Source organism: Drosophila hydei, unplaced genomic scaffold (genome assembly GCF_003285905.1).
Source record: "Drosophila hydei strain 15085-1641.00,03,60 unplaced genomic scaffold, DhydRS2 tig00008119-arrow-pilon, whole genome shotgun sequence".
NCBI classification, from domain to species: domain Eukaryota; kingdom Metazoa; phylum Arthropoda; class Insecta; order Diptera; family Drosophilidae; genus Drosophila; species Drosophila hydei.
Window position 1 is genome coordinate 4,316,792 of NW_022045830.1, and position 12,562 is coordinate 4,329,353.

At 35.1% G+C, this 12,562-nt stretch overlaps 2 protein-coding genes across 2 annotated transcripts; both read left to right on the forward strand.

The window, feature by feature from the left end:
• The first annotated feature begins 4,461 nt into the window (after positions 1 to 4,461).
• Positions 4,462 to 5,672, forward strand: LOC111597817. The gene is made up of 3 exons (XM_030224798.1): positions 4,462 to 4,684; positions 5,257 to 5,383; positions 5,447 to 5,672. The coding sequence occupies exons 1-3, from the start codon at positions 4,462 to 4,464 to the stop codon at positions 5,670 to 5,672; spliced, it is 576 nt and encodes a 191-aa protein (XP_030080658.1).
• An 893-nt stretch (positions 5,673 to 6,565) lies between these two features.
• LOC111597868 lies at positions 6,566 to 9,605 on the forward strand. The gene is made up of 4 exons (XM_023312793.2): positions 6,566 to 6,898; positions 7,430 to 7,572; positions 9,116 to 9,254; positions 9,321 to 9,605. Exons 1-4 carry the CDS (start codon positions 6,672 to 6,674, stop codon positions 9,571 to 9,573), a joined length of 762 nt encoding a protein of 253 aa, XP_023168561.2. The 5' UTR covers positions 6,566 to 6,671; the 3' UTR covers positions 9,574 to 9,605.
• The last annotated feature ends 2,957 nt before the right edge of the window (positions 9,606 to 12,562 follow it).

The following is a 12,562-nucleotide window of genomic DNA, read 5'->3' on the forward strand; positions in this document are numbered from 1 at the left end:
TGTATAAATTGATTGGATCGTATCTTGTGCTGTAGTGCATATGACGACTACTCAATTAATTAAAAAAACGAATACTTCTGCTACTGCTGTGCGTCTTCTTCATTGATGTGCTCTACATGTTGCTATTCGTGTGCATATGATAGTTGTATATATCCATCGGAGCTAAAAGCTAATTACGTAAAAAATCCATTGCATACTTGCAGGCAACAGCAAAGCAATGCTGTCTACGAAGAGTAGATGGGATACTGAATGTATATTCTATAACTATAGTTATATCCATAGCGCTGAGCTAAGTGTGGAATATATTTTTTTTTGGAAAATTGAGACAATTAAAAAAAATTAAAAATATTGGAATATATAAATATGCATAATTTGGTAAATTCAAATTTATAGTATTTTTGGAGTAATTTTTAATTGGTATATTTTGCTACTTATGCTTATAAGACTTATCACTAAAATCAATTATATTTATAAGCACTATATCTAGGATCCATTCCAGACTCTTTTGGATGCATTTCAACCAACACGTTCCACATCAAATTAAATCAATTACTTTTGAGCATTTGTTGATCTTTTTACTGTCCCGAAATTCAGCCTGGTTGCAAGCTGGTTGAAAGCTTTGCAGTTTTTTTATTGCCGAGTTGGCCATGCGCAGAAAGAATTAATTATTTTCCTGTTGAATGAATAAATGAATTTATATTTATTAAATATGTTGCGATACTTAACTTATTTTTCAGATGGCAATTTGCTGCGCAGTCAGATTCATTTATTGAATCCTGGCGAGCTGCGTCATTTGGTTATTGAATTTCATTCGTTGACTTTGCAAAAAACCTCACTTCAAATTACATTCAGTGAGTAGCGAAATTTGGGCAGTTTTTTGTGAATGCAGCTCGATTCTTCACAGCTTGATAATATGACAAATTCGTTAGTGAATTACTTTGGGGTTGAAGTTCATTTTGTTTGGACTTCGTTCACTGGAGATAGTCAGGAGACATTTTGAAGACTCACTTTTATAACTTCCAATTAGCCAACAAAGCATCTGCTGTAGGCAGCAATCAGGGCTTAGGTATCTGCCCAAAGATGAACATTGGTTGATGAAATACAAGATTCTGTTCTTCCAGAATGTTTGCCATTTGAATCTCAGATCTACTCCAAAGGTAGTTCATCGAATACAGTATTCAGTCGTGAAGGAAAAAATTTAAATTTATTTAATATGTTAAATCAGTTTTTTGTATGTGTAAATAAAATAAAATAAATAAATACATATTTTATGTTAAAAACTTTAATCATAATTAAAAATTAAATTAATCTGAAAAAAAGCAAAATAAAATATTTAATTTATCAACTTTTTATATTATTAATTTTCAAAATTTCAGTAAAACAAAGTGTACAAGAAGTCAAATATAAACATCCGCATCTCAATCAAGGTAAAATAAAAGGGCAACAGGTGAAAGTGCATGCGCCATTTTAACGGGTTAACAGCGCTCTGTTAGCGAGCCTTAAATACAGTTGCAATTGGCCAACGCTGTTCAGTTCTTTGACAGCCGGATGATTGTAAGGATTAAAAGTGAGCGCGATATGAAACACAAATCAAATACATAAAAAATACGGAATAATAATTTTCATAAAATAAAAAAAATAATTAAAGACCAGTATGCAAAGGGCGATCATTCCGTTAGTCTTTCTTTGGCTTATGGTGCTCTGCGCCATGGAAACTTCGCCGACTAAAAAACAACATTTGCGTCCACCTCATTATCTGGAAAGGTGCGTCAACGGCCACAAGCAGGTGGAAGATTGCTTCAAGGACTTGCCGTCACATCTCATGGAATTTCTGCAGAACACCAAATTGGTCATAGGTCAACAAGAGATCTTTGCCCAGTGCGAGTAAGTTCAGGAAGTGTCTTAGACTTGTATCTGTGTGTTACGATAAATTTATACAAGAGAAGAAATCGTTCAATGCTTAATCACTGAAAGAGTAAACAAAGTTAATTTCTCTTGAATAAATTCATAATTTTAAACAGTGAATATCTATCATTTATTTATAGTGTATTCAATCAATGCTTGAAATGTTTTGATGATTATTCAGCACGTTGCCTGCAGAATCAAGAGCTCAGCTTATTTAAAAAAGATATCAATGGTGTTATCAAGTTCTTCGAAAAGTTTTGTGCAGACAAAAACTTTCAGCGAGGTAAGAGAGAAAATTAGACGTTCAATATTTAATTTTGGCAAACAGTCTTATCGTTTTATATTTTATATGCGATTGTTTAAAATGGTTAAAGTAATATTGCTGAATTAAATATAAAATTTACAATTTAAAATGTTAAATTTTTAAAACAATTATATTATTATTAGAATTAATATATTACTTTATTATATTATTCTAATTTTTTATTCTATTATTTTTATTTTATTATTTTATATTCTATATAATTTCATAAGCTTGACTATAAGCAAAAGCTGTTGTGACATAAAATTGAATTTAAGTAAATATATCAGTGTAATTATATTTAATAAAATTTGATTTAATTTAATTTCCTATTAGAATTGGTTTATAATCGATATAAAAATCGTATAGAATATATAAGTGCCAAATAAAATTAAGTAAAATTTCGTTTAATTTTATTGAATTTGATTTTAGCTAAGTTCTATGACAAATCTTCATGTTTCACTCTTTAATTGTTAAAGTTTATATGTTAATATTTACTACTAATCAAATCTTATAACCTCTGCAGATTATTTGCGGTACAAGAATTGCTTTGCAAATAAAAAGGACGATTGGATAAGCTGCACCTCTGACATTGAGAAAGCGCTGACAGAAGATTTGAACGACAACAAAGGCAATGCAAGCAATAAATTGATGCAGTTTTGTTGGTAAGCTGAGCTTAACCATTTTAACTGAAGAGAAACCATAATAATTAATTAAACATTTACTACAGCGATTATTTGGCACACGAGAGCTGTATATACAATGGCACTCGATATATGAGCTACACAAATTCGTCCAAGTTTGTCTGCAAAGTCGCAAAAATGTTGTCGCCTGAGGACTATTTCGGAAACTGTCCACAACTGGAGGACACGTGCGCCTGTGCCGCACAGATTTGCTCTATCTGGAGCAGTGTTGTGCTCACTGCATTGGTGCTGGTCTTGCACTACGGACGTTATCATGTCAAACAGTAAACTGTGGTCGACCTGTGGTTGGTTGTCGAGGTTGTTGTCTACTTTTAAATGCATATCATTGAGTTTATAGAAGATATATGTGTGATTCACCTGCAACAGCGACACTTTTTGGTCTCTAAAATGCAGTTTAACCTTTTACCTGTATATATGTGTATTGAATAAACTTTACTATTACATTCAGCAGCAGCTCACAAATCGTTTATTATGATAAAAATCAATTGGAAGCTATGCAGCCACAAAAGTTATTGACATTTATTTTCATTTTGAATATATAAGATGGATAAAATATATTACAGCTTTTCATTTCTGAAAGGTAAGGATAAATAAAAATAGTTTTAGCACTTCTATAGCATAGATAAAGCCTGCTTTAATGAGTATTAACTGACGAATATATTCGAGCATATACTCAAAATTTCAAGTCTTTCGTTTTAAAATGACCAGGCAGCCTCTGAGCAAGGCAGTGCAGAAACCAATTCATTTTGCATAAGTATCCATAACAGCTGTTAAAAGGTTCAAGCATGTACATAGCATAACTTTAACAGAGCTCTGTTAACGAGCTTCAAGTCGCTTAGAAATGTGTGGGATTCGAAACACGTGCAGAAACTGTGTCTGCGAAAACTATTGCCTATCTTTTTGTTTGTCGTTAAATTTTTAAGTTTTCAATTAAATTAATAATTGTTTTATAGCAAACAAATTACAATTTATATATTTATATATATAAATAATTTGAATTGATATAAATAAAATAATACATTTTTCTTATTGTTCTTATTGATAGTCTGAAACGTATGGAACTCCCTTTAGGTTTCGGATCCTTAGGGCTTACACTGAAATTGTAAAATGAATTTACTAGAATTCTGAGCTCGATTCACAATTTTTGCATTAAAGATAGTTCTGTCATCAGTACAAATAGTTTTGCGCAAATATTAATTCGCATCAGCTCAAGTTGTCAGCCAAAGAGCGGGTGCGTGTATGCAATAGCCACCATTTCCTATAACAGAAACACTTTTTTTAGGGCAACAAGCCGAAAAGCATGCGTGGCCGTCGTCAAGGTGCATGCGTTGTACCTAACAGCACATAACCAGAGGGCCAACAGCGCGCGCTCTGTTAGCCAGCCTTAAATATTGAGCGTACTGGCCGAGCCGATTCAGTTGTTCGGCAGCAAGCGAATTGCAAGGACGTCGAGCATACGGCACACGGAATACCAAACACGCAGTCTACCTTGCGGTCAAACGAAAATAACGTAGCTCGTAACTCGCAGCAACAAGTGAAGTGAATACGATAATGAGTGAAGGGTTAAGGTTTGTGGCCGCTTTCGGCTGGTTTTTGGTGCTCTGTGCTATGTCAACTTTACGCCAGGAGCCACCACATGCTGATGTTGATGTTGATGTCTGTGGCAGATTCCCAAAAATTGTAGACAATTGTTTCAAGGATTTGCCGCCACTCCTAAAGGAGTTTCTACAAAACAACAGGATTATCATAACTAAGGAGGATTTAATAGGTGCGAGTAAGTCTCGACTGGATTAGAGACAATTGCGAAAAAGTTGGCCAGTGAGCAAATATTATTAAAATTATTTAAAGTTTACAATTGATAAGTGATCGGAAACAACATTATTTGTGGCCTTTTTTCACATAGTCTCAAAAGTATTCAGACAAAATAATAAGGTGGAAAGTGAATACAAACTTGTGCTTCATATCTTTGTCCAAACGAGGCAATATTTATATAAATTTAGAAATATATATTAATAGAGAATTTGATGTAAAGCAAGAACTTCCAACATTTATTCGTAGTGCTTTAAACCGCGCCTTGAAGTGTTTTGATGTCTACTCCAAACGTTGTCTACGGAATCAAAAGCACGAGCTGTACAAAAAAAATATTTATGGAGCTCTCCAAATTTTCAAACAGTTTTGTGCCGTTGAGGACTTTCAGCGAGGTAAGGATTTAAAAAAATAAATATTCAATTAAAAAGTTTTTGTTGCATATAAAAGTCTGCTTTAATTATGCATACTTGTCTGAGTCTAGATGGGTATAGACAGAAATTGTTAGTTCAAATTACACATATCCCACTTCCCCTACAGATTATTTACTTCACAAGGAATGTCTGACAAAAATTCATTCAGATTGGCTAAGCTGCAGCTCTGACTTTCAGAAAATCATTGCTGACGACAAACTAAAAGTTACCGAAAAATGTCTGGAGTTGTGCTGGTAAGTTTATTGTTAGCATTACGGTTAGGGCTAATTATTGATCACAATTGATTTCTACAATAGCGCCCGATACAAGTGCTACAAGAACTCGGCCAAGTTTGCACGCGAAACCGCCAAAATGTTGTCCGACGGGAAGCACATCAGTAACTGTCGCCAGCTGGAGGAGAAGTGCGCCCACGCCACATACATTTCCTTTATCTGGAACACTGTTGTGTTCTTGGCTCTGGTGCTGGTGCACCGGGCTGTGTGTGAGGGCCCTAGCTGTTGTTGTCCATTTGTCAATGCATAGCATTGGGATTTGCTTGGATAAGTATGTGTGATAGGTATTAGGTCAGATAGTGACACTTGTTAGACTCAAAGATGTATGTAATAAATAAACTTTACTTTAATGTGCTGCATTCCAAAATTTAGTTAGTTTCTTTTGCTGCAAATGTCGCGTGATGGGCAAAAGCCAAAATCAAACAGCGCTAAGGTAATTTGTATGTTGCTCCTCATAGATGTTCATTTAATTTATCGACTTTGCTCTCAACAAAGATCGATAGTAATTTTCTTTCGCTGCAAAGGGTTTTCGTGAAAGTTGCTTGGCATATCAAAGGTTGTACTGAAAGTTGAGCCGGCAGAGCGGAAAACTTTGCAATAATGAAAATTTTAATTTCATTTTAGCTAACATAATTGTAACTAGGCAAACAATTAGCTAGTTTTCAAACTCAATGCTAGCTCACTAAGTGCACTCGGTAGAGAAATTAATTTCAATTAATTTAATGTGCTGCAAATGCAAAGAGAGCAACGAATGTTGACATTTTTATTGTTCACATTGAATTTTTGAAATTGATAAATTACAGGGCGGAAAATCAGTTCAATATACCATATTCCGTGTCAATATTTAAGAGCAACAACAATTTCAAAGTCCTGTCCTGTGAGCAGACATAAATAAATATTAAGCACGAATGATGTTGGCTTTAAACACGAGAACCGTTGAAAATCTTTTAAAGTCTACAAACACTTAATTATGCGTGCATACAACCTCTTTGTTGGGCACTGGGAACTGGGTGCTTGCCACAGGATTGTCAACAAAGCGAAGAGAGACGCCACAGGGCATGCGCTGTCAGCAGCCGAAGTCGAAGCCTTAAATATGGTGCGATTCGACTGAGCGCACTCAGTTGCTCGGCGACAGGCGAATTGCAAGGACTTTCAACTGAACGGAATAGGCAGTTGGCATAGCCGTTGAACATATATATTGTAGCTGGTAGCAACAAGTCCAAGTAGCGAGATTAACGCGACGGCGACAATGTGTGAAATAAAAGTCTTTGTCTCGGTTGTATACGGCTTGATGCTGTTTAGTGGCACGGCAGCAACGCAAAATAAAAGCCTAGAGGAGCTGCCTAATGTGGATGGTTGTGGTACCACTGAGAAGATGGTCGACGATTGCTTCAAGGATTTGCCGCCACCTCTGATGGAGTTTCTGCAGAACACCAAAATTGTCATTACCAAGCAGGAGATCATTGCCAAGTGCAAGTAAGTGCCGTCGGGCTTAGGGACACTTACGAAATAGTTGACATCAAGTGTGACTAGATGGGAGATTTATGCGCGTGTGTTGCTATAAATAAAACACCTCCGCAGGTGGCATTAGGCGAATATCCAATATTGATTAAGCACTCAGATGATTTGGTATTTTTTTCGAGATTTCTTTGAGTTCATCATTAATTAATGTTCGGACTTCTTTCGTGGAAAAAAAGTTTTGTTTGCCTTTATTAAAAGGGTTAGCTTTGTCGAGCCTGCCTGCCAGCTGAGCAGAGTGGAAAATAATCAGAAAAAAAAAACAACAAAGCCCAAATAAATAAAAACTTTTTACTTTATTAGTTATGCTCCACATTATCGTTAAATGAAGACAACATTAATTTGGCTACGCGCGGAACTCAATTTATGAAATTGAATCACCAATTAACGTTGATGAAAGCATAAGATGCTTGCCTTGAACTCCTTATCAGAATGATTTTGTGCCAATATCAAAGTTGAAAGTAATTAATAACCAAATTTTCGTTATAGAGTTTTCAATCGTGGAATGCAATGCTTCGATGCCTACTCCAAACGTTGTCTGCAGAATCGTAAGCTCAACTTGTATAAAAACAATATCGATGGTGCTCGCAAGTTCTTCAAGAAGTTCTGTGCTGACGAGGACTTTCAGCGAGGTAAGCGGTATAGCTATAAATTAACTTTTGCCTAAGTTTAAGCAGTATTTAAGCTGGTTTCAAGAAGTGAGCCCTAATTTATAATATTCTGTGAAGCAAACTTTAAACTAGGCCAAGAAGTCATGAAACCAAAGCCTAAGTCGCATTATAATTATTTACACAATATTTATGCTGTGACAATAGTGAAAAACAGTCCCAAGAAAGACAAACTCAAGAAACTTTCACAGATGAATATTAAAAGAAACAAGTTCAAAGTTACAACTTAGTTCTGTGAAAAGCAAATATATAAAAACAAATATTGTGTGGCAGAGTGAAGATATGGAATTGTATTTAATTTTGTTTTATTTTATATAATTATATTTATTTATTACTTATTTATTATGAAAAGTATTTGCCCGAAAGCGAAAAGAGTGTATAAAATTTAAATTTAAATGTCATATTTGTCTTTTCTGACAATGAACTAAAATGCAAATATTTAACACATTTAATATGTAAAAAAACGTACATAAATTATGAAATTGTTGTTGTCGTAAAAGATATTTCCGCATTATTTTTTTTTTAATTCTTTTTTTAATTTATTAAGCAAGCAGCTAATTTGGATATAAAATTGTGTTAATTAAGTTAACTATGTGTTCGTGAAATTCCACAGAGCGTGAGAGAGAGGGCGGCCGTTATTGTAATTTAAATAGAAATATTTAAGGTAAAAATACTGGAAAATTTTTTGTTGGTATTTATTTGAAGGAATACAGCGTTAAACAGAATTTTTCTCGGTAGCATACAAAATAAATAAAAATAAAGCAGAGATACATGAAGTCAATGTGGTTTGGCTCATTGAAGGCGACATGATGAGGAAGTAACTCATAGAGAGACGTGAACTAAGACAAAATATTTACCAATAAATATCAAAAAGCCTTCTTACATAAGCCTACAAATTATAGTTATAAATTGTCCTTTTGCTCACAAAACAAATAACAAGAAATATTTGCAAATTCAACTCATTTGAATACAGTCACAAAGTAAACTGATACAAATGCAGCTAGATGCAATCATTACGGAAAAAATGCAAATCGAGAGACAAGGCAGGATACAGTTAGAGACATGCGACAGATACAAGATACAGCTAGGACCATATACTGTTGCGACGGCTTCTCAACTGCCTCCCTCTTGTCGTCGTCGATTATGCGGCTGCTTTGATTTGCAACTTTGATATTTAGCCATTAGACAAAATAAAAAGAAGCTAATTGGCTTGTAAATACTTGATAGAAAATTGTGGAAAATAAGGATAAATATTATAAAATATTCTCAACAGATTTTGTAGTATAAATCTAAAGAATTTATTTAAATTAATGTAACCTGAATAAATATATTTGGTCTCATCCAACAGACTTGATTGATTTACAAAAATAAAAATTTCTAGTTCAAAAAACTCACTATGAATAAATTTATCTAAAAATATTTTATGCTAAGCAACAGGTAATCAGGTAACCATAATGATCATAATCAATTTACTTCCGCTCTTCATCCTGTGTTGTTCTCTCAAAAGACTATTTGCGGCATAAGGATTGCTTTACGTACATACAGGTGGATTGGATAAGCTGCACCACCGACTTCGAGAACATACTCACCGACGATTTGCATGACGACAAACGCAATGTTACCGATAAATTCATGGAATTTTGTTGGTAAGTTAATTGAGCTCGTGTTGCCTGTGGGTTGCTAACTACTAACTGTCAACCATTTGCCCGCAGCGCACGTCTCGCTTACGAGAACTGCATCTACAATAGCGCCCGATACAAGTGCTACAAGAACTCGGCCAAGTTTGCACGCGAAACCGCCAAAATGCTGTCCGACGAGAAGCACTTCAGCAACTGTCGCCATCTGGAGAACATGTGCGCCCATGCCGCACGCATTTCCTTTATCTGGAGCAGTGTTCTGCCCGTTGCATTCGTGTTGGCGCAGCATTACCTGCCCGTGCCCCTGCCCAATATAATCCGGCAGTAAATTGGCTTTTGTCTGTGGCTGGTTGTGGTTGTTGTTGTCCAATTGTATATGCATAGCATTGAGTTTTTCGTGAATGGGCGTGTGATTCTCTTGGGTGGGTACTAGGTCGGACAGCGACACTTGTTAGTCTTTAAGCTGCATATTAATCGTTTGTTTATATCTCTTGTATATGTCTATTGAATAAACTTTACTTTAGTTGTGAAACCTCCTTAATGTATTTAACCAAGATTTATTGCGAAGGGAAATGAACTTTATGAGCCTCAACAACTGCCAAAGTCACATGGCGTATGAGTGATATGCCTCATTGATTGACAAACATCTTGATGCAAAGGTAAGCATTTGTGTACGCACACACATATATGGATACAGATGAAAAAGCAAAGTTTCGTCTCAAGATAAGGCAAATTAGTCACATGTTTAGCTTGAACTTTGTTAACTTTTTCTTCCACATTCCTCCATCAAATTCTTCTTCGTGATTTTGAATTCTTTCGACGGGCCATTTGAAGTCTGGCAGCAAACTTTTAGCTAAGCAAACTGTCTGGCAGGAACAAAAAACTTTTAGCTGGCTCAAAGAAATATTCTGCTATCAAATATCTGCGCACGTGTCTGATAGTTAGGTGCGTTTCAGGTTACTCAACTTGTTGTTTTGAATGCGAGTCACTGAATCCATGAGTGCACTTAATTTATTCATGTTGCTTTCAACAAAAATCGATATTCATTTAGTTGTGTTACTTCAAACATTGAGTTTGTGCCACACCCATTAGCAAGCCAAAGGATGCACTGGTGCTCGGCAATGTTTAGCTATAAGAACTTTTCTTTTAATTTTGCATGAACTAACCGTATTCCTAATGGGTAAGAGCAGGCAATTAGTTGTTATAGTCGATGCAATAACTTGTTGTTGTGTGGACAGCAGAGTGCTCTCTGCCATTAAAAGTAAAACACGCTGCAGGAGTTAAAACCGGTAGCTTTCCGGCTGTGCTGCAACGCAACCTGCATCAACAGGCTGCCACGCTGAATCAGAGAAATATGGAGCATGCAACATATGACCATAGGCAACGTAGACTTTTCTGCACTCCGCAGAAAAAAATATTTAAAAATACTTTTTCATATTCAATCATAAATGTATATCTCAAATATTTATATTCATGTTGCAGCGCTGCAATTCCATTGAATGCTCACTCACGCTAGAAACATTGAATGGAAAGTCGAAAATCCAAACAAAATTGACTTTGATGCAAAATCACAATTATTTTCCATTGAATAAAGTTTTAAAGCATTTCATGTGAATTGAAAATGAATATGAGCAATCTCATAAGCTATATAAGCTCTTCAAACAAGCTGTGCTACAGGTTAGAGATAAGTTCAGAATTTGCGAAATTCCTGACTGATAATGTCAAATAATACCAGGCTATTCTTCGGTCTGCTTATATTGTATCTACCCCAGGGGTACGCTGCAATTTCCTCTGAAATTTGGTTTTCATACTCAGGCTATTTAGCTGCATTCATGGATAATGTATGAACAGGACGTGCGTGTTCCGTAGATTAAGCTTAATATTTATGCATTGGCATAACTAGCCATAGTTAGCTGGAATTCGAAAGTTTGTTAACACGAGAGAAAACCAATTTAATCATATTAAATATATCGATGCCTAATCGGATGCCCTTCTTTTTGTTGCATCTGAATCATTTATTTACTTCGCTTTTTAACCTTTGGCCATGGAACCGTATTGATTACGGTCAATAGATCGTTCACCTGTGCACTATTTGCTCTTAATTTTCAGTGGCAACTTAATTGCTTTTTCATCACAGTAATAAAGCTAATAATGCTGCAAATTCTACCAGCACAAAAGGTGGCACAATTTCATTAGGGGAACGGAAAACGTGCAATGGATACAAATTAGGTCAGTTTCATGCTCGAGAGTTGATTGAAAGCTTGTTAGAAAACGCGGTTACTTTATACTCTTGAAACGAATTTAAATAGAAAATGTGTGTAATTTATAGTTATACTGAATTCAAGGACAATTATGCCACAGCGGCCAAAAGATTGCGTTGCTTACAGTTTCATATTAAATTTAATTAGTAAACCAACAATCGAAACTGATTAAAATTTTAATTGGAAAATTTCATAAATGCTACAAGCAGTCGTTGATTTCATACGAAAAATGTCTTTTGATTGGACGTTCATAAGTTTCAAAGGCAATAATTGAAAGTTCACTAAAATGAATGTGGAAAAAATATGAAATCTTTAGCATGGCGAATGCTAAATACTCTTCCTGCCTCATGAAAAGCAGAATTAAATATTACATGAAGTCAATAAAGAAGTCGTGAATACAAAGTTTGTTTCAGATATCTTAAGGAACTCATATAGTTGTTAGCTTGTTAGTCTTTTAGCTTTGAAACAGTTGCCATACAACAGCAGTAGTGCAGGAAAGGTCGGACATTACTGGATGCCGTTTGCTAAGTTTTCTAACAATTACTCTAAAGCTGAGAGCTTAGCTTGTATATATATAAATAAGATTTTATCAATGTGAATATTGATGCCATTTCACATTTCATTTTTAAATTTACAGCTGAGATTATTTCTGGCAGAAATCAATAATGAATAAAGTTGTTTCAGCTGAATAGCTTAGAAGACATTGCCTATGACGGACCATAGATTTAAAGTGATGCAGCAGTCAGAGCGATGCAACTTAAAGTACTCTATGAATACAACTTTCATAAATCTGTGATGCTTTCTCGTTCTACCTGCCTGCACAATCTACCGCACGCTATCTACTACGTTCTGGATTTATTTATGCAAAAATTAATAAACAGCATGAACTGTGCACCCCATGTAATTAATATTGTTTTTGCAATGAAGTCATATTAGTTTTTGCAACTGCTATTTGAAAGCCATTTGTACGCTATGAAGCCCCATTGAAAATGTTTGTTTTAATTGAAAAAGTTGAAGCCGCTGGCAAACTGCATCTGAGTTATGTGCGGCCCTCTG